Consider the following 22,868-nt stretch of genomic DNA (forward strand, 5'->3'; position numbering starts at 1 on the left):
CTTACATTTACATTATGGTTCATAAAAGTAGCAAAATTAAAGTTATGGAGTAGCAACAAAAATAATTTTATGGCTGAGGGTGGCACCATAACCTGAGAAACTATATTAATGGGTCATAGCATTAGGGAAGTTGAAAACCACTGATCTAAGACTTCAGAGAAAGGAGAGGTAGGGAGAAAAGCTATGAAAGAGGAACCCAGTGGATTTTTAGTCCTAATAATTTAAAAAACAAAATCTGCACCTAGGTGTTACTTTAGGACAAAGGAAGTGGAGGTGGCTAAGCCTGGGATCTGAGATGGTATCTGGCAGGAAGGAGAGGCTAGAGGTTGTCAGAAAAGAGATAGGGCTGGTGGGGGGGCAGGGATAGCTTTAGGGCTTGGAGTTGGAATAGAGGAAAGGACAGAGGTGCTTTTCTGAGCAACCACTTCCAGCTCAGCTTCCTCACAGGACAGGGACACTATCTCTCCTGAGGACCAAGTCAGCCTCATGGAACTGCTGATCCCTTCCCACATGAGCGGAAACACCGAGGTGTAGTCATGTCGCATAATGGTTAATCTTTCAATGGCCAGACAGCACACACTAGAGGTATCCATAAAAGGAATGATCATTTCAGTAAACTTAGGGAAGCTACAACTACAAGCCTTTTAACTAACCAGTCACGTAGAACACAGGAGACATCCAGTAACATCTTAGAGGGAGCCCTGGGGATGGTCACAGCAGCATGGGTCAGGGTGACAGAGAGATTAATGCAGCATGGGTGGGGTGAGCTTCAGCAATGATCAGAGAGGGGTACAAGGACCAAAAGGTGCTTTCTGTGGGTGTTGTGGACTTTTCTTAGAGGCACAGAAAGGAACTGGTTTTGGAAGTATAGGACGTTAGTTAGCATGGGAGAACTCAGATCTGGCCAGCTCATCTGGGACACATTATTATTCTTTGAGTCACCATTTTGTAAAGGAAGTTCCTGAGGATCAAAGGGGTGATATGTGTCTCCCATGGTACTTCAGCTATTCAGGTGGTGAACTCAGAGCTCACAGCCAGGTCACCCTTTTAGGGGAGAGACACTTCTTCTTGATATATTTGTCTCAGTGATCCGAAGATTCCTGTGAGTCCTTATCTGGAAGTCTCCCAGGTTGAGGGTAACATCCAGTCTCTCATGGAAGGACTTCCAATTTTTGTTTTAAACCTGAGAGTTTAGGATAACACCTGGCCCAGAGAATAGGCTTGCTAAGTACTACCAAAGACATGAAATAATTTCCCCCTTGAAGTGGGGACTTTGTTCATCTAACTATCCAGGTCACAAAGAGGAAGAGGCCATATAAGACAGTTTAGTGATTAATGTATGCCAGGCACTTGAAGATTTTCCTTTTCTGAATGAGGCTCTCTGAATCAACTCAGCAGGCACATCTGAGCTCATAGAGACTGAAGCAGCGAGCGAGCATAGGACATACATGGGTCCACACCAGACCCCCCTCCCATTATGGCTATTAACTTAGTGTTTTTATGGTATCTCTAACTGTGAGGACAAGTGGTCTCTGACTCTTTTGCCTGCTCTTGGTACTCTTTTCCTCCTGTTGGATTACCACATCTAACTTTGATATGAAAGGTTTTGCTTCATCTTATTATATTTTATTTTGCATTGTTTGGTTGTTATCTCGCAGAAGCCTGTTCTTTTCTTATGAGTAAGAAAAAGGGAGTTGATTTAGAGGGAAGGAGGGGTGGGAAGTTACTGGAAGGAGTAAAGGAATGGGAAACTATAATCAGGATATAGAAATGAATCTATTTTTAAAAGAAAGAAAATAAAATTCCGCACATAAAGAAGATCATGTAAAAAAAGATTTTTCTTTTTCTCTGTTTATATTAGTTAGTCCATACATTAATATAATTTATCTAGTTGCATAATAGCCATCAGGGCACCCCCTCAGAATCAGAATGGGGCCACGGCAGTAATGATACTTCTGTCCAGCTATGAGTCTTCACTGTTTTTTTCTCCTGTAATCCATCCTGAATTTTCAGTTTATTGTTCTCCTATCTTAAAATTGTGCTTTTAAAATAACAACAGTCTTTGGTTTTCCTTGAGTCTTAACTTAATTCTCTCTTCTGAGACTTGCCATTTTATTCTGTATCATATTGGTACAACTTCTCTGTATCATTGTAATTGGACTTATATGTCATTAATTTTGACTGCTGCCACAGGGGACATGATCCATTTATCTCTGCTCTGTGTACCCAAGTTGACATTTGTTAGCTAATTCAATCATCCCAACAACTCAGATAAAAGGGAACCACCTTTATTCCCTGGCAAATCTACTCTGACATGAGCTGAGGGTTAGAAAAAGCTCGTTATGTAATTCATGAATGAGGGGAAACTTGAATTTGGCACTGGATATTTCTTTTCTGAGAGGGGTATACTGGCTTTTTGGGCCTTTTTCTTGTGTACTGCATGCTCAGCAGAGCTATGGGACAGCACTCCATCCTCCTCCTACTGATCCTTCCGTGGGCACCTAATGCATCACACCAATGTTCTAGTGATGCTGCTCTGCTCAAGCCAGCCCAATGCTCATTTAAGGCCTTTGGGCCTCCTGAAGCCATATTGGGATCTATTACCCTGTGATGACCTTGCTACATGGGTACACTTGCTTTATGGGTACACTTTACTGGAGGAGGAAGGCATGAAGCCAGGAGGACCTTTGGTGGGCTATGAAATATCTATGGATTTGTGTTCTTCACAGAGCCATCCTGCCTTGGGGCCACTGTCTGGTTTAGTGTTTCCATGCTGGCAGCCCCTGTACAGTGAGGCTGGAGTTGATACCCCAAGTTGAAGCTTACAGACAAAGGTGAGACTACAGGCCTGCAGCTCAGATACCTGGTCATTCCCAAGGCTCGTTTGATTCCTCTACTCTAAGACTGGACTAGATAGTGTCATCCCAGGGGTGAAGTGGACACAGCACCAAAGCTTGGTTGTCCAGTGCCTTGAGTACCACTGAAACTCTTCTCAGAACCAGGGAGGAAGGGATCAGTTCGGAGGATAAGAAGAGCATGGCTCTCAGCTTAAGGAGATGCATGTACCTGCCCCACCAATGTTTTATGAGGCCCTGGAATGTTATTTGTTGGTGACCACCCAGCCATCCCACCAACAAATGGAGCACCCCAGAGGGAGTCATAGTGACCTCTTAATGTGAAACAGCATACAAAGAGATGAGCTAAGAGGAAGGGTCTGTTTCTGCACATTTATCTCTGGTTATTGGACACTTTTAGAGGGAACATCTGTTTGTCTACTCTGGCTCCCATATTGTAAGCCCCACTTGAAGGGTGTTTTGGCCCCTTCTCTGACTGAATGGGGACTAAGTCATAAATTAGAATCAGAAGGGGGCCCTAGAATAGGTTGTCAGAGGGGGCTTTTACTCATCATACCAAAAAAGAGGGAGACTTGAGATCTTTAACTGTTCAGTCTTCAAATGACAAGCTAAAGAAAATGAAGACCACACCAAAAGTACCCAGGGGGCTCAGACCAAAGAAATCCATTCAATATAGGCTTTCTGCTGGGTACAGTGCTGTGAGCTTGGGCTGGGCCTGGGAATCAAGTCAGGGCATGGTTTGGTCATGCAAACAAAGTTCCAGGGACCCGGGCAGGGTGCCATTATTTGCTTTCTCCTTTGATTTGGACCTTGGATGTTTGTTTTATAAGAGGAAAATCTGTGATTATAGGAAGTCTTCCCACATCATCTCACAGTATGTTCTTAGGAGATATCCAAGGTGATTTGCTTGCTGTGCAATGGACCAACTAATTATACTGTGAGAAGGCACTGTGTTTTCTTATTAATTTTCTAAAGATATGTACAATCAGTGTTATGTTGTCCCCATTGTGTTGGCTGTTCTTCTCTAGCACACAACTCTATCTTATCCCAGTAGGAAGTTTCCATCTGAGCATAGCAGTATACATTGGAACCTACTGTGGGATCCACAGGCGCCTTATGGCTGTGACAGTCTCTGAAGTTCATCATCTGCACCTGTAATCTCTCTCTCATTATATTCTTCCTGGTTCTGTTTCTATAGCTTACAAGTTCAAAATGTCATAACTCTGAGGTTGCTATGGCTTCAGAGTAGCCCTAAAGTTCTTGTCCTGGCTCTCCAAAGCAACAGTATTGTGGCAAGGGCACAAACCTTATGAACGGAAGAAGCTGTTTATCAAGAGAGTTGGTTAGGTATGAAAAGGGAATTCTATCCAGTTTATTTTGTCCTTCCTTCTTTCTTTTTTTCCTTTCTTCATTTCTTCCTTCCCTCCCCTGCCTCTCTTGTTCTTTCCTTGATTTTGATTTTCATCCTGCTATTTCATGACTGTGCTGGCTAGTTTTATGTCAGTTTGACATAAGCTAGAGTCATCTGAGAGGAGAGAACCCCACCTGAATTAAGGCTTTCATAAGATCTAGCTGAACACAAGAATAGTGGATTTTCTTAACTAGTAATTGATGTTGGAGGGCCCTGCCCATTGTGGGTGGTACCATCCGAGACTGATAAATCTGAGGCCCACCCTGTAGTAGAGTGCTGACCCTTGACACTATGAACAATACTCTGCTGTGCTTGTAGACAGAAAACTAACATAACTGTCCTCTGAGAGGCTCCATCCACCAAAAGATCAAAACAGATGCAGAGACCCACAGCCAAACATTAGACAAAGTCTTGTGGAAAAGTTGGAGTAGGATAGAGGGACCCAGAGGGGGTAAGAACTGCATAAGAAGACCAACAGAGTCAACTAACAGAGGACCATGGTGGGGGGTCAGTCACAGAGACTGAACCACCAAACAGAGTGTGCGTATAGACTGGACCTAGGTCCCTTACACATATGCTGATGGGCAGCTTGGTTTTCTTGAGGGTCCCCTAGCAATTAGAGTGGGGACTGTCTCTGACATGGACTCTGTTATCTTCTTTTGGATCTCTTCCCCCTAGTTGGGTTGCCTTGTCAGGTCTCAGTGGAAGAGGATGCACTTAGTCCTGAATTGACTTGTTGTTGTTGGGGCTTCCATTTTATAAGGAGAAGAGGAGAATGGAAAGAGGAAAGAGGGTGGGAGGGTGGGACTGGGAGAAGAGGGTGGGGGCTTCGATGGGGATATAAAGTGATTCAAGAAATAAATTTTAAAAAATGAAAAAAGAATGAAGAAAGTGGGCTGAGCAAGCCAGTAAGCAGCACTCCTCTATGGCCTCTGTATCAACTCCAGCCTCCAGGTTCCTGCCCTGTTTGAATTCTTGCACTAGCTGCCTTCAGTGATGGACTGTGGTATGAAAGTGCAAATGGAATAAATGCTTTTCTTCCCGGATTGCTTTTGGTTATAGCATTTCCTCACAGCAATAAAAAACCCTCAGTAAGACAATGACTTAGTATAAAAGCCCTCACCAGACACTGGTGCCATGTACCTGTATTTCCTGTCTTTCAGAACTGTAAAAACAGATTTTCCCCCTTATAACTTGCCCAGTCTTGCTACTGCTCTTCCACCTTTCTCACTATTCCTTCAATTGCTGACCCTGAAATCAGCTTTATTTTTCATAGCTTTTGTTTTGAATGAGTCACTTGATCCTTTCAGTTCTGCATTTATGTCTACTTTCATTTGAATCCTCCTCATCATTCTCAGCTTCCCAGCTCCATATTGAATTTGGACTCATGCACAGCTTCAGATCCCAGATCAGTTCCATTGTAAGTCATGTAAATGTTATTATATTGATTTCTGTGAGCACTGGATGAAATGTTTCACTGGATGCCCTTCTTCAACAGTGAGAGTACCATTTTCCATTCACGTACTCCGAAATCCTGCCTGGATGGCCTTTCCCATTAGGTCCTCCTTTTATTCTCCCTGTACTCTAGTTAAAAAAGGGAATCCAGTGTTCATGCAATACACTCATTTATCTTTTCCTACCCATGTTTCTTTTCTTCTTGAATTGACCTTTCTCTTTTATTGTTCCTATATCACCAAGGTCCATCCTGACCTTTCCCAGAACAGCTTTCTGCTCTTTAACCTTTTCCATTTACAATCTTCATTATTATTTGTTAATTTCCATCAGAAGATAAACACCCACTTTGGCTAGAAAGATAGACATGTTATCTACTAATTTGCCTCACCAATGTAGAGGATGTAGTGCGTGATCACCGAGGAGGACCAATCTCTTTACCTCTTTTATTTATTCAACATAAACTTACCTTAAACAATCACCTCATAGTAATAGTCCTTTGCTTGTACACAACATTAAAGATGACAAAACTTTTACATGCCTCTTACTTTAAATACTTTTCATTCATAATCCTGTATAGATATTATCCCCATTTTTTTTTCTGAAACGAGGCCTCACTATATAACCCTGGATGTCCTCTATTTGTGATTTCTTGCCTTAGCTCTCTAAGGGCAGAACTTATAGCCATGTACCACTATTATCCCAGTTTTATATGTAACAGAGTTGTGGCTTGTAGGATTGAGAAGGAAATTTTGTCTAAAGTTCAAGAGAAAGGAACTCAGGTATTATTTGAGCCCAGGGAAACAATCTACAGCACACACACAATCCAAAGAAGAGAGCAGAGTCCAAACCTTCCTGAGGATTCACCTTTTTTCCAATCTGATTCAATATGATGAAGGCATTCTAAGCCAATCACTGAACCTCGTATGAGGGATAGCAGTCAGGGAGCTGAACAAACGTATTTTGTGACTGAACAATTACAAAATTCGTAGTTCTCTTTTCTTCCTTTCATGAGTTTCCAGGATCATCCACCCTGACAATCCCCATTTCCTCTAAATGAAGCCATAATTCCAGGCCTCATTACATTACAGTCTGAAGATCCAACAGATCATTGTTACTCTGAGCTCATTATGGAAATTCCTGCAGAACTAAGCTTGGAGCAAGTTGTATGTCACTCTCGGATTTAAGCATAATTTTTTTCTACCTTCTTTCATACCCAGAATAGTCGTGTTGACTCCCAAAGTGTATGTGTGTGTGTGTTTGTTTGTGTATGTGTGTTTGTTTGTGTGTGTGTGTTTAACAAAGAATCATGGTAAGGTATTTCTCTTAAAAAAATGCTTGTGAATTTTAACAGGGTGCTTCATCAAATGACACAATGGGGAAATGGTGGAGATTGAAAATGGTCTTTGCCAAAGAGCCATCATGTAGGACATGGAAGTAACTGACTATTGATTATTAAGCTTCTCAAGGCTCACACTCCTGCACTGTTTTCCAATGCCATTTAGGAGAGGTGCCAGGTAGTTACCATTCTCCCTGTATCTGTGGAGGAAAGGTGTCATTTAGTCATTATCATCCCTTCGTGTATTGGTGGAGGTTCTGTTGCCCAGGTTCTTTGTGGCTTTCCAAGAGCTCCACTTGCAGGCAGATAAACATTACTCACATTCGAAATCAACCTTTGAGGACAGGAGTGGCCCTCAGGCTTTGCATTACAGCAAGGGAGTAAGAGATGCATGATTGCTTGCAGAAGCTCTTAGGGCGTCCATGTCCCTTTCCCAGTCATACCTTCTTTACTTTGAATGAGTCCTGGCTGAGCTGTAGGGAGATGTTTGGGGTGCTAGTACCCTAAACCCCTTGAGTCTAGTCCACCTAAGCTATTACCTCCCCACAAGTACTAAGCCAAGTGTGATAAAAGTCCAGTTAATTGATCCCAGATTCTAACAGAGAGTCTTACCCACAGACAGGTTGTCAAGGAAGATTGTGTGGCACTTGAAGACATATGAGATACATGTTATGTTTTTTTTTTTGGGGGGGAGTTAAATTTATACAAACTCCCTTTTTCTGCTTCCTTAGCTAAGGCAGTTACTGAGATCAATTACCTATTTTGATAGGTAGAAAAATATCTACCTCTAAAACTTCTCCCTTATCTTTTTATTTTTATCACTTAATGCGGTGTGAGATCTCGTGGAGGTTAGGAAAACCAGGACCTTTGAACTGATGCTCTCATCTTACTATGTTTCAACACAAATGAGCCAAGTTGAGGGGTAGGATACATAGTAAAGAAGTGATTTATTTGTCCCCTCCCGCTGCTGAGTTTAACAAAATAACTCAGACCTTGCTTTTTCTCTAACTTGTAAAAATATGTCATTCTGAGTTCAGACTGTTCCAGAGTTTTTGGTTCTTATGGCAGCTTGGTTGTAGGTGTAGTTCACGTGGGCTTCTTGCGGTTGTCAGCTGCAGGGCTGGCTCAGGCGGATGGCTTATATAGTCATCTGCAAAGTCTCCTACTATGTGAAAGTTTAATTGGAAGAGATTAATAAGAGAATCAGAAGGTGATAATCAGTTCTTCTGGAGCAAACTTCATGTAGGGGCTCACATTATTGGCTGTGGCCATCTGCAGCTTTTTCAGTAACTCGGTGATGTACTTGAGAAACATGCGGTAGCTTTGAATGGCCAGGTCAGTCAGTCTTGTGGACTCAGCAACGGAGTTTTCACAGTAACCAGAGAGTTGCTCTGCAAAATCCTGCAGTTTGGAACTGAACTGCTGGTAGTAATCAGAAATGATTTCCACCATTACAGTGACCCAGCTTTTAATTGCTTTCTTTGCCACGATAGAAAGCTCCGCAATCTTTTCATTTCCCTTTCCATTCACTTCAGTAAGGATGCTAAGATAATCTGTGATATCCTTGGATACAAATTGCTCGACTTGAATTGATATTTCAGATGCAAAATCAGCAGCCCTGGCACTGTATTCAGAGTAGAAATCTCTAAGGGTAACTAAAATTGTCTGGCTCAGGTCAGCCATCTTTTCTTCTAGTTCATAATATTTTACTGCCCAGCCAACCATACTTGGATCAAAATACTCTTCACGGAGAGCCTGTAGATATTGATGGATCTGCTGTAGCTTGAAGGACCCCACTTGAAGTATGTTTTGAACAAAGTCATTGAACATACTGAAGAGAGTGTATGCATGTTGTCCTAAGGATTTAAAAGCATATGGGACTGTTATTTTGAAGAATATGTTGATCTGTTTAGCGAAACAAGTAGATTCATTTAGACACTGAATTTGTTCTTCTGTGACTTCTAATAGTCTCTCCCCAATGATCTGATATTCACTTAGTATTTCTGTAAATTTGATATTTTGGAAACTTTTAAAATCTTCTTGGTCGAAGTATGAAAAAATGTTGTGCTCCCTCAACCAGAGTATCACATCTTTTACGGTACAGTTTTTTGGAGTATAACGACATTGCAATGTTATGTCATTGACTAAGGCTGATTTCTCTGCTAGGTCTTGAATATAGGAAAGCAGTTTTTCTGAACTGTTATAGACACTTGAATGTAGCTGAGACAGTGACTCCAGCATCTCCTTTATGGCCATAGTATAGAGTTCATCGGTCGTATATGTTCCAGCATTCCCAGGGAGCTGGAATCTATTGAACTTCAGGAAACGAATCAATGAGTCAATCAGCCATGTGAATGCCATGCGGCACTTCTGAATAACATGTATCAGACTGTCTAACACCTTCTCCTTGAGTTTCTCAGGGATGCTTTGGCCCTCCTGAGCCAACATTTCCTCAAACAGATTCCGGGCCTTGTCTTTCCACTCCTGGTAGCTATCATGGGCTGCCTGCTGGAAATCCATGTTCATTTCATCAAGTGTCCTTATCACACTCTCAGCATTGTTCTGCAGACTTCTCCTTAGCTCTAAAGAAGCATCTCCAAGGTAGTACTTATTGACATAATCATAAATAGCTTCTGTGGCTTTGGGCACATTGCTTTTTAGGGAGCCTAGCAATCTGGAAGTTGCCTCTTGTTCCCAGTTAATTTTGAGGTGTGTTTCACCATCAGACTTCTTGTTCCTCCACTCAGTTTTGAATATGCTGAGTTTTCTCTCTGGAGGGGACTAAAATCAGAAAAATGAAACATGAATAGAACATGTTTTCAGTGACTCTGGTTATATAATATACTACATTAAAGCTTCATTAGCACTTAAAAGTAAAGATGAGAGGAAGGTCTTTCATATTCTGAAGGGAGATGTATCGTCCCTTTGTTCATTCATATGTTTGTTTTATAGTTAAACAGGCCCTCTGTTGTTAGTTCTCTTTATCACACGTTCCAGGAAGGATAAAAAGATATGTGTGTTATCTACTTAGTGGAATGGAAAATTGGAAGAATGAGGAGGAGGAAGGAAGATGGAAGAAAGGGGAAAGAGGTAGGAAAGGACAAATTCTGGAATAAAGAAGGAAAAAAAAAGTCCAGCTAATAGTTCCGACTTCAGTATTCATTTGCCAAGCTTATGGCTAGCTTTAGGCTTATATCTTTCCTTTTAGCAATGCCATCTTTGATCCTAGCAGAGCTTATAAATTACATGGTAGGTATTTGATTTGCCTCAACCAAACAATTTTACTGTGGGGAAGAATTATGAAGCCTCAAAAATACCTGGAAACCACAATTTAAAAAAAATGTACATGCCACAAAATTTGTGCATGTGTTCGGAGGTATGACTCTCATTTTTGTCCAGGAAGCCATAAAATAATAGTGCTAGTTGGGTATCGTAGGCGTGTCTAATAATTAAGTTCAACAAGGACTGATTATAATGTTTTCAGGACAGTAGTATCTTAGTGAGCACGTTTGGCTGGCTCACCACTTGTCTTTCAAGTAGTTTGAGAATGCTCTCAGAGACTGTCTAGAATGAAATATCATTTCCAGCTGTCTACTTGCCTTTGAGCTTGTGATACCCATCGGCTAGGACCCACCTGAGGGTGGAAGTAGACACTCAGCTTCACACTCTGGTCATCTATGCTCGAATCCAGACCCACCGTGCCGATGGCTGGGGAGGCCACTGAGGCAGACAGACTCGTCTCATCTTCTTTGTAGTGCAGATGGAGTTCAGTCAGCGCTGGGCTGGTGATGTCCAGGCGAGCCTCTCCCTGCCAGACCCTGAAAGCAGAAGAGGAAATGAGTCCTCACGGGAAGGGAAGATGTCTTGCAAACATCAAAGCAAGTTTTGAAGACACCAAGTGTCAGTAAAACTTTCATACCAAAGTCCTTTAAATGCACCATCTTCATTGTATTCCACATTGAAGTCACGGTGTTGAAGTATCCCTTTGTATTTACAAATGAACAGACCATCTTCAATTTTGTGTGTTCCCACAACTGTATAGGAGAGATTTTTATGACACTGGTACATTATTGTGTGTATGTGGGTACAGTGAAAACTTGAACAGATATCTTAACCAAACCCTAACTTAAAAGTTTTAAACATACCATATACAGTCTGTAGAATAACAATGATAATTGTTACTATTATTATTATTGTCATTGTGGTAGTACTAGGTTTTAAATCTAAGAATCTAAGACTCTTCTCTACCACAGAGCTATAACTCCAAATAACCATGTTTTTTTTCTTTTAAATAAATAGGAGGTATTATTAGTCTTTAAGTTATTGCAGGAAAAAAAACTGTTTTCTTTAAATTTGTTCTTCATTTTCAGTAGGTTTTCTAGTTTTTAAAAAATATATATGGTGGTACATAATAGTCTCCTTCTAGTTTTACATTTTACTACAGGTAACAATTGTGCCCTTGTTGTTAATTACATACACAATCATTTACTCAGAACTCCACTGAAGACACATAGTATACAGGAGAGATAGAAGAACATTTTCTTACCATTTAGGTCATACTCCAGAAACTGCAAGGTTGAACTGCATGTGGAACCCAGGAATGTTTCAACATGATCTGCTTTGTTTTTCAAACCAGCATTCCAAGTGACGTTATACAGGGGAGAGGCCACCCCAACACGTGCAGTCAGTTCTCCAAAGAAGGGAATAAGAATTCCAGCAGGTACAGACAGCTTAAAGGATGGGATCTCGATCGTCTGCTCAGGCAGGGTGACACTAGGCAGATCGATATCTGCAATCATGTTGGCTAACTTATTCAGATCAAAGCCAGTGCTGCCAACTGGAAAGCTCTTTGGAAGTGTGAACTGGGACACGGTTAACCGCATTTCAGGTACAGTTACCTCAAAAGTAGGAATAGAGGAGTCCTCTGCTTCAGAGTATTGTGTTAATATATCAAACCTAGGGAAGTTTACCTTAGGGAGCATTGTTAGGTTGAGGGCAAATGGTGATGTACTTAATTTCTTATATATTTGTATTCCACTGAAGTCATTTAGTTTCAGTCCTGGTATAATGAATCTATCAGTCAGTTCTTGCACAGGGAGTTGGACAGGATAGCCTTTAGGGTTTTTGGTATATAGAAGAGAAGTTGAAGCTTGAAGATATTGTTTCTTTCCATTCATTTTTAGAAGTTCCTGCAAGCTCTTGCCATAGATATTTTCAAGATCCCAAAATTGTCCTTCTACATATCCTGCAACATCAAGGTGTACCTCTTCTTGGTCATTTGAGAACTGCATGTTGTGCTGAAGAACATGTGAATGAACCTGCACCTCACTTTTCCAGCCGACCTTCTGGTTCTTCGTGTTAGCTTTCAGGGTAACTTCCTGGTCAAAGTGATGGAGATCAAGGAGGGAACTGGGTTGGCTCACATGAACCTGAAGAAGGGTTGACATTGTCCATGGGGAGAGCTCCACGGCGGCTCTGCATGTTTGCTTTCCTTTTGTACAAAAGAGGTCATATGCCTGTAAGTGGTTTTTCATGCTGTGTTCCCACGTGGCATAGATGCGTTGGAGAGTGGCTTCTCCAGCAAAATTTTCTCCTAATTCAAGGTTCCAGATACCATCAAGTTTGGAAGCTCCTTGTAGCCTTACTGAAGACCGAGTACCCTTAGAGTTCAGGTATGTATTGGCCTCATTGGCAACACTTCCTGAATAGTCCTGTGAAAGGAAAGAACCCTTGATATTTCCTTTGGTGGATGACTCAATGGAAAAGTAAGAACTGAGACTTTCTAAGCTGAACTTTTGTTCAACGCCTCCTTTAGCAGTGGAGTGCAGCTTTGGGGAATTGAAGTCATAGTTTAGTTCAATGGATGATGAGACAGTGGGTTTTGACTTGGCATTGCTGTTAAGTTCCTGCTTGAAGTTCATTGTTAAGATGGGAACATGGAGGTTTGCAGTTGTTTTTACTGATGCTTCCATGTTTTTCTTGGTTAAGCTAAGGGTGCTGTCATGATTTCCCTTCACAAATTTGTTAATTAGAGAGACAGCTGTAGCTAACTTCCATCCTCCTTTCCGTGTCAAGCGTGATGTACCCTCTAATTTGTACTGCAGGGCATCCGTGACAAATGAAGAGGAAGAGAGGAAACGAGCAACGATATATGATTGGTTATAAAGTCCAGCATTGGCATTTAGTGTGATAACACTTGATTTAAAAGAAAAGTCATAGGTAAAATTGCCCATGGCTGGAATATAAATATTGTCAATAGTTCTCAATTCCTTGAAATCTGGGAGGGAAAACTTGAGAAGATTCCTAGGGACATGAAGAACTGGCAGCTCCAGGGCTGGCAGCATTAACCTGTATGAAGGTACGATGATGGTAGAACCTGGAATGGTGACACTTGGGGTGCTGATTGCCTTGGGTACCACATGGTTGGAGGCCAGTGTCTCTACAGCAAATGGAGACACTTCAATGTTGACAACTGGAATAATGTACCCACAACTTTGAAAGGTTCCAGAGGGCTGATTGAGGGAATTTTCAGTTCTGCACTTATCAAACTTAATTTTTGCCTCATTATAGGTTGTGGTAAGAAAATCTAATGCACTGTCTCTGACTTTCTCAAATTTTCTATCCCAGGAATTGACATTGTTGAGAATAAACTCATAAAACATACTCAGGGGAATAACAATGGAATGCTTGTCTCTGTTCTTTTTATATTGAGTTTTTACACTTAAATCAAACGATTGCTTTGTTGTCTTCAAAAATCCTTTCAAGCCCGTTTCTTCCCATATGGAGAAATTCTTCAGTGAGGGCATTGTGAGCCCTATGTAAGGTAGAGTAATTTCAGGAAGTGTTAAGGGTATATGTAAGAAATCCAGGTTAGCATCTCCATTCATTCCTATACGGGCTTCGATGTTGTGTTCATTGTTTATAGCAGAAAAATTTTGATTGTATTTGTACTGATTGAACCTAGCACTTGCTTGCCAGCTTGCTTGTTGGGCATGTGGACTCAGAAACAGTGCATAGTTATTCAGGAAGTCTATTTTTCCAGTCAACTTTAATGGAAAACTAACTTTCAAATTTCCTTCATTATTTGTGGATACAGTAGCCTCAGATGGTTGTGCTGAAAAGAAAAGAGAATTTTTCAAAGTTCCAATGACTTTTCCATTCAAGTTGGCATTGTGCTCAGCAGTCATTTCTGCCTGTGCATCTCTGAACAGTGCCCATCCCTTGGCAGTTAGAGTGCTGGAGCCCACATGCTGAGATTCAACTTTCGAGTCAAATTCAAACCTAGAATAGTTGAGGAAGACAGATTCATAAGCCAGTTTTTGGATGACCCTTAGGTGTTTGCCATTTATGTTGTTGGACAATCCAAAAGAAGCAATGGGTCCTTCCATGGCGAAGTTAATTTTAGATGAATGTATGCCCTCATCTGAGAAGTTGGGGCAAGCCCAATTCCATGACCCTGTCCCTGAAGAAGTCCATGCCACACGTCCAGCTTCTAATAGTGCCTTGATTTCATTATTAAGGGAAGCCTTACTGGAGAAGTCCAGCCTGGGGACACTGAGCTTGTGAAAGTACTTTGTGTGACTGTCAAGGGAGAGCTGATTGTTTATCTTGACACTCACACCATTATTAAACTCCACTGTATTTTTCTCCGTGTTGAAACTTGCGGCAGTGTCTGATTTTCCCTCAATGGCCTTTCCAGAAAATAATATCTCACCCTTATGTTCCATTATCACATGCTTACTGGAGAAGTTCATGGATTCCTTCAGGACCAGAGGATTAGTATTTAGCTCTAAGAATTGAGCCTGTGCTTGAAAATCAAAATTGAGAGCTTCAAATTTAGACTCTCCTCTAGCGGTGACAGAAGCCATAATCTCTGCTTTGTTCTCTGACACACTTACATTCTGTATGTGGGCATTAGCATCTACTATAAAGAGGGGAGAGCGGATCTTCAGCATGCTATGCAGTTTGCCAAAAGCAGGTATTTCAATTGTGTGTGAGAGGCGGGGAAGCTGGAATTCTGGTATGTGAAGATCAGGAATCTGAAACTCTTTGAGCTTGACATTTGGAATTGTGAATTCTGGAATTGTGATTTCCGGGACATGGAAGTCTGGCAGAGTGAGTCTTGTGAGAGGAATGTTCACCATCTTCATGTCCCTCAGGTACACTTCTGGAAGAGGCCACTGCAGCTCACTGCTCAGCATTTGGTCAATAGTCCTGAGTATCTTTGCTTTTATTTCTAGCAAGTCAATTGTAAAGGAACGGACATAGAAGGTGTTGAGGACAGTGAATTCTGGCGTGGAAAATCTCAATGGGATTTTTACATTCTTCAGCATTTTGAGGTTTATCCAAATTGATGGGATCCTCAAATCCGTCAGGGGGACTATAAAGTCAGGAGTTTGAAAGTTGGCTTCTTGGAGAGCGCGGAGACTGACCTCAAAGGCAGGCATGGTCCCCAGAAACGTTTGGATTTCGGGAACAGTGAATCCTCTTTCCACCATCACTTTTATACTCTCAGCCCAGTTTTGGATGGAATATTGCTCTGCAAGTTCTGTTAGGTTTTTCGAAGTCAGAATCCACCAGTCAGAAATGTAAGTGACCAGTGTACTATAAACTTGGCTTACCAGAGACAAGCAGCGCTGGAGTTCTCCCTGAATGTCCATTTGATAAATTCTGTCTCTTACATCTTCTAGAGTATCTTGGAAATGGGCTTTTGTGTCAACTAAAACATCCTGTAGCCAATCAATGAACACAGTTACTTTGGTGTTCTTGAGTCTCTCCAGATAGTTTGAGACCTGGACTTTGAAGTCTTCTACCAGCAACTTTAATGCTTCAGTTTTCTGTGGAAGTTCAAGAGCTTGGATTTCAGCATTGATTCTCTGAGTCATCTCACGGATTTTGCTGTTGGTTTCGTCTATGAACTGGTGATAATCAAATGCTTTTAACTTCTTCACCAGCATGTCAAGAAATCTATTTAGTTCTTCAATGAAATTTTGGAAAGACAGTGCTTTAAGCCACTCAACAGTATCATCAATAAACCTAACCAATTTCTTATAGTAATCCTTTATCTCAATTTGTTGTAACACATTACTTAGTTTCTGAAGAGTCTTACTCAGTCTGTGGGCCAGCTCTACTGATTTATCCATTAAAACCTGGATTTGTTGGTCTACTTCATATTTCCCAATTAACTCATGGACAATAGCACTAAGAGTGTTGATTTTCTCTGTTACTTTAAGATCTTTAATAAGATTCATAACAAAGTATTTGACACGCTCAATAATGTCCTTTATTCTTTGGAATGGAATTGCAGTTCTCAATTGATCTAAATGCATTGTGACATCAATTGCTTCAATGTGTTGTTTTAATGTTGCAGCAAGCTGTTGAATGTCTATATTCTGAATTTGTGTCCTGAGCTGCTGTAGTTTTTCTTGTATCTGGATTTTGATTTGATATTTGTTATCCACATTTTGGATCCAAGAGGCAGTACTACTACTGATTTTGTTAAGATCAACATTTTCAACAAATAAATATAGATTATGGATTGATTTTACTAGATTTACACGGATATGATACTGTTCATCAAGGATTTTTAACTTTTCAATGATTTGATCAATAATCTGAGCAATAGTTTTTTTTAAATCATGTGGATCATAATTATCTTTAATATACTGATCAAATTGTATCACATATGTCTCAAGTTGAGAGAGTTTTTCATTCAAGTTGATTTTGGCACTATCTAATGCAATTAGTACATCATTATCTGTAATTCTGTAATTTCCTATGAAAGAAGTTAATTTTTCCTTGGCACCGGCTACTTGTCTCTCCCAGCCAGATGCATTCAGATAATCATGAATTTGTTGTGGAAGTCTGCTCAGGGCTGCTCTGTATTTCCTCACAAACTGATCAACATTGATGCGTTGCAATTCTCCCTGCATGGCTTCCAGTAGGGTTATAATTCCTCTTCGATTTCTGTCCAAATAGTCTGGCAGGCTTTTAAAGAATGGGAGGCTGATGGTGTGAACATCCTGGTTCTTATCGTACTTCACAAAAGCAACAATTGTGAATTCTTGGGGCTTGTCAGCAGCATCCTTTGTCTCTAAGCCATTAAGGACATTGACAGGCTCAGTGTAGAGAAACGGCACTTTAATTGGAGAGTACAGCCCAGAGAGATCAGCCCGTCCACTCAGCTCAATGCCAATATGGTCTTTAGTGTTGTAGGCTTCAAGGTCCTGGCTGTATACCTTGTCGTTCAGTCTGGTCTTGAATTTCCAGGTGCTTGTCTGCTCAGCCAGTGTGAGCAGGACACTGACCGTATGTTCAAGACCGGTACTGATGCTGTCCTTGTACAGGAGATTGTGGCTTGTGGATACTTTGTAGTCATGAGAGAAAGTGAGTGCCAGAGGTTCTGCTTTCAACAGAAACTTGCTATACAGCTGCCCAGTGTGTTCTCCCCAGAGAGCCAGTTTCCCATCGCCACTCGTATGCGTGTCGATGCCCAAGGTAAATGGTTCCAAAACAAGGTGGAAAACATTGTTAAAATGCAGTGGATCTGAATTGTAGTTGGTGATGACATCAATGGAGGAAGCCAGCCCTTCAATGTCTGCATTAAGCCTATGGCTGAACTCCACACCTTGAACCTTAGCAACAGTATCTGCTCTGTAACTTGCTACTACTAGGTCAGTATAAGAGAGGGTATAGATGTGTTTTAGCTCGTTATTTTGATAGGTTCCTTTAAAGTTGCCACCCACATTCAGCTTCAGTGGTTCCAGCCGTACCTTTCCACTGTTGGTCAAATCTAGAGCACCATATCTCAGGTTATTGCTTAAAATAGTTACTAACGAATAGGGCTGTAGCTGTAAGTTAAAATTCTGCTTATAAAACTTGTTACCACTGTAAATATTGTCCATTTTTGAGGACAAGTCCAGTGAGAGACCTGCAATGTTCAGGCTGTGTGTGTGGTCTACTTTCATTTCAGCATAGGAGCCCATCATGTCGTTGGATAGCTTCAGCCCGTCTCTGCTGAGTTTGAAGTTGAAGATGTTCTTGCTGTCTGCACCCAGAATCATAGCCTGGTACATGCTTCCCAATGAGACCTCTGTGAGGGCAGCTCTTCCATCAAGACTAAATTTTGCATGGTGTTCTTTGAATCGGCCATTTGTTGATAACTTCATGGATGCCCCAGAGAGGCCAACCTCTGCATTCATCTCGTTCTCCAGAAGCAGGGGGCTGTACTTCAAGTTGGTGGTTGCACTGGTAGATAGTCCATCTCGAGCAATCTTTAGCGTTGCCTTGTGAGCACCAGAATTAACTTTGTCACTGCCTGAGATGTCAGCATTTAATTCTACACCCTGGGAAGTGAGCGATCCAGAAAGAAGGGTGATGAGCTTCAGGGACTTGTAATTGGCCTGATGTTCAGAACGTAGCAATGCACTTTGCTTAGAGAAGGTCATGTCCAGCTTGTTGGAAGCAGCAAAGTTCTCATACTGCCCACTGCTGTCAGATTTCAGAGTCAGCTCATAGTTTTCATATTTCAGGGATGCTGTGTTCTTGAAAATGCCATCCTGTAGGTCAGAGGTGGAGGTGAGGTAGAGGGTTCCATCCTGATACAATCCCACTATCTGGCTGGTGCCCTGGAAGTAAGTGGAGTTAAACCTCATGTTGGATTCCCCACTCAGCTGGCCAGTGGAAGTGTCTCTCTCGCAAGACAGGCCGTATTTGCCTTGAGCGTAAAATGAAGATGCTCTGAACTGCCCATCGACTTTGATGTCTTTGACATGTAGGTGTTGTTTCTTTTTTGAGTCCAGGTGAACAGAAGCAGACATCTGTGGTCCCAAGGCACTAGATGCTTCGAATGTGAGTAAACCTTTTGAGACTGGGGTGTTTCCAAATTTTTCGACATGACTGACTTTGAATTTTGAATCTAGGAACTTATGGTGTAGAGAGCCATCGCACGACAATGTGAAGGTACTCTTGCTGTCATAGGTTGTTTCTCCAGAGCCTTCACAGAAAGATTAAAGACATTGGTTAGGTTAAGCATTTCCAGAGCTAGCTTTAGGTTGAAAGTCTATCTGTTAGGAGCCTTACACATAGCTGGACCAATTGTGTAATTGTGGTACAATTTGTAATGTATACATGAACTGTGATGTCAAAAGGTATTCCTTACCGAGCTTTCCTTGGTTGCTGCAGACTGGGTTGGGTTCCCTTATCAAATGCTTCTACTGTACCTCATACTATGTACTACATAGTATATTCTGTATCATAGTGTGTCTTAAACAAAATTATAATTATTCACATCTATGGCTGGTTTATTGTTACTGCCTAACAGAGTATCAAATACTTACCACATACTTAATAACTTAATAAATATTTTCATCAATCAAATAAATGAAAAGACTTCCAAGTAGCAAGAAAAACTTCCTTAAGAAAGCCTAAATCCTTTCCTCCTAGAGCTCTGCCATCCGAATGTGTGGTACACTGGCCCCATTGACCCGTTACCTAAGCAGGCCTTACCTTGCACGCTGTAGGAAAACAGGTCAACCACGGCGTCAGCCTTCATGCGGTACTGAGCCTGAAGGCGGAAGTGGTCCCTGCTGGTGTTGCCACCAGTGTAGGAAGCTGACCAGTTGTACAAGTTGCTGTAGACATTTGTGGAAAGGTCTAGCACACCCAAGAGAGGCAGTTGCAGTTGACCTGTCTTGGGGATTGTGAAAGTGGGCACCTGGAACTCTCGAGACGGCAGATGGAATCCCACAGACTTGAAGCTGAGGGCTGGTGTCCTCACACTCTCTGGCATCTTTAGGTCTTTTGAAGTCTTGCCACCCAGAGGCAAGGGAATGTCAATTTTTATACTGTTCTTGTTCAATGTGTATTTGACCCGGCCATCACTAAAATGACAAAGACAGTATCCCCACAGTCAGACATTAAGAACTCAAAACTCTGTCTTGACTCTTCCAGCAATATTAAATCTACCCCACCCCCAGGCCACCATGTTCCTTCCACCAGGATATTTCTTTCTTTTTGAAATTTTTATTTTATTTTTATTAATTACAGTTTATTCACTTTGTATCCCAGCTATAGCCCTCTCTCCAACCCCTCCCAATCCCACCTCCTCCCTCTTTTTCTCCTACATCCCTTCCCCAGTCCAATGATAGGGGATGTCCTCCTTCCCTTCCATCTGACCCTAGTCTATCAGGTCTCATCAGGACTGGTTGCATTGTCTTCCTCTGTGTCCTGGTAAGGCTGCTCCCCCCTCAGGTGGAGGTGATCAATGAGCCAGCCATGAGTTCATGACAGACAGTCCTTGTTCCTATTACTGGGGAACTCTCTTGAACATTGAGCTGCCATGGGCTACATCTGTGCAGGGGTTCTAGGTTATCTCCACACATGGTCCTTGGTTGGAGTATCAGTCTCAGAAAAGACCCCTGGGCCCAGAGTTTCATTTCTGTTGCTCTCCTTGTGGAGCTCCTGTTCCCTCCAGGTCTTCCTATCTCCCCCTTCTTTTATAAGATTCCCTGCACTCTACCCAAAGTTTGGCTATGAGTCTCAGCATATGTTTTGATACCCTGCTGGGTAGAGTCTTTTGAGGCCCTCTGTGGTAGGCTCCTGTCCTATTCCCTGTTTTCTCCATCTTTTGATGTCTGTCTTGTTTGCCTTTCTGAGTGTGGATTGATCATCTTACCCAGGGTCCTCCTACTTGATTAGCTTCTTTAGGTGTACAGATTTTAGTATGTTTATCCTATATTATATGTCTAATATCTACTTATAAGTGAGTATATACCATGTGTGTCTTTCTGTTTCTGGGATACCTCACTCAGGATGATCTTTTCTAGATCCCATCATTTGCCTGCAAATTTCATGATCTCCAGGATGCCAAATCAACAGTGTTTATTCTGTAGCTGCTCATTGTCTCCAAGTGCTTAAATACATTCTCTGAAGGTTTGCAACAAAAGAGATTCATTCTGCCTAGTAAAAATTTCCCATTTCTTTGTCCAGTACAAAGATAATGCTCCCTGCTTTCCCCTCCTACCTCTTTAGGAACAGGTTTTCAGGGATGTGGAAGTCAGGCAATCCCATTTTCTGGAGGTTCAACTCTGAGAGGCCACTGAGGTGATCCTGTAGAGTCTGGGAGTAAGGAAGACCCCTGGATGCCATCTGAAGCCAAGTGTTTGTTGCCTACAAGATGACAGGACAGTTTTAGGACGAGTGCAATTAACATGAGCTGACAGTTCATATTTGCAGACGAATTATCAAGCAGAATCAAGCTGATGCCCAGAAAGTTAAAAATAATTTACAGGGACAAACAAATTCCTAGTCACTTATTTCTCTATTTAAGTTTAATTTATTTATTTATGTGAGTATGTGTGTGTGTCTGTGTAGTTGTGTGTCCTTGCTTGTATGTGTGCATGTGTTTACAAGTGTGCATGGAGGCCAAAGGTCAACATCAGGTGTACCTCCTTCTTTAACATTGTTTGCTCAGCTTGTTGTTTTGAGCCAAGATTTCTCACTGGGACCTGGGGCTCATCAATTTGTTTGGTCAGTGAGCCTCAGGGATTCATCTGTCTCTGAGTACTCGCGGCAGATCGCAAGTTCATACCTCTTGCCTGGCTTTTTATGTGGGTAAGGCATCAAACTCAGGACTTCATGTTCTCACAGAAACACTTTAGTGACCAAACTACCCTCCTTCCTCTTTATGTACATACCTACCTACATACATTTACACACACATGCATGCATATATAATGCATATATATGTACATACATACATAGATATATACACACACACACATACATACATGGCATAGTCAGACTCCTGGTCAGTGTCCTGAAGCTTCTTTTCACACATAAAATTTTTTGGCTTAGTGGCAGCCACGGATGTTTGTCCCATGCAGCTCTGTGTGACTTGAAAACTAACCATTCACGCTTTGGTGATGCAGTTAGTGTACATATAGTGTACACAGTGCAGTCATATGTTTATTCTGCTGCACAAACATACTTACAACAATTAATTTGGAACCCATGTGCCGGAAAGTCATGTCTGTTTGGGGAACTCTGTGATCCAGGAGACTATTGGCATACGCATGCAAAGTTCTAGGGTAACTGGAAAGATCCACAGGGAAATTGGAGGCCACTTTTTTGGTATCCACATTGGTTCCCGTGTTCCAATCAAATTCGATTTTCTCATTATCTGAAAATTCACATGTGACATGGCTGTCAATTGTGTTAAGTCAGCCCATGGCTATTGCTCTCAGCAGCTACTCTTAAGTACACAGTGCCCCAGAAGAGGGTCACATGATGGAAAGAGACACATACCATAACGCCATGCCACTCTCTTGGAAATTGTTGAGCCATAAGCTGTAGCAGATGAGTCCATTTGGAAGAGCAGTTTGGTGGGCGACCAGTGGGTGTGGATCTCACTTCTGGCTTCTGCTTGCAAATGTGGTACGGAAACAACACCCTTGATCTTGCCATCTCCCTTTTTGTCGTAACTATTGAAAAAGGAACAAGTTGGCATCAATGATTTTTGTTCATTCCAAGGATGTAGGTACACAGGATTCAATAATTAGAAGTTTCATTCTGGTGATAAAAAGCAGACATACAAATCAGATATCTGACCATATTTGGTCAAACTCATTAACTTATAAAGCCAATATTCATCATGGAGTATGGAGTTTGCAGGGAGGTAGATAAGCATTGTAAAACAAACAAACAAACAAACAAACAAACAAACAAACCATTTTCATCTTTCTAGCCTTGGCCAAGCAATTAAACCACTCCAAGCTATCATCTCTGTCAATAAAAAGGGATGGGGGACTGA

At 41.6% G+C, this 22,868-nt stretch overlaps 1 protein-coding gene across 1 annotated transcript in view; it reads right to left on the reverse strand.

The window, feature by feature from the left end:
* Window positions 1-7,980: 7,980 nt before the first annotated feature.
* Apob (apolipoprotein B) overlaps window positions 7,981-22,868 on the reverse strand; it is a 37,049-nt gene continuing 22,161 nt past the window's right edge. Inside the window, exons 22-29 of the mRNA XM_055625998.1 lie at window positions 22,364-22,539; window positions 22,051-22,238; window positions 21,081-21,226; window positions 19,565-19,938; window positions 11,604-19,052; window positions 10,977-11,091; window positions 10,692-10,875; window positions 7,981-9,838 (exon numbers count right to left, since the gene is read on the reverse strand). Coding sequence (XP_055481973.1) covers window positions 8,261-9,838; window positions 10,692-10,875; window positions 10,977-11,091; window positions 11,604-19,052; window positions 19,565-19,938; window positions 21,081-21,226; window positions 22,051-22,238; window positions 22,364-22,539 — 10,210 coding nt within the window. The 3' untranslated portion in view covers window positions 7,981-8,260. The remainder of the gene's footprint in view (window positions 9,839-10,691; window positions 10,876-10,976; window positions 11,092-11,603; window positions 19,053-19,564; window positions 19,939-21,080; window positions 21,227-22,050; window positions 22,239-22,363; window positions 22,540-22,868) is intronic.

This window comes from Psammomys obesus, unplaced genomic scaffold (assembly GCF_907164565.1).
Source record: "Psammomys obesus unplaced genomic scaffold, mPsaObe1.curated_primary_1811, whole genome shotgun sequence".
Lineage (NCBI taxonomy): Eukaryota > Metazoa > Chordata > Mammalia > Rodentia > Muridae > Psammomys > Psammomys obesus.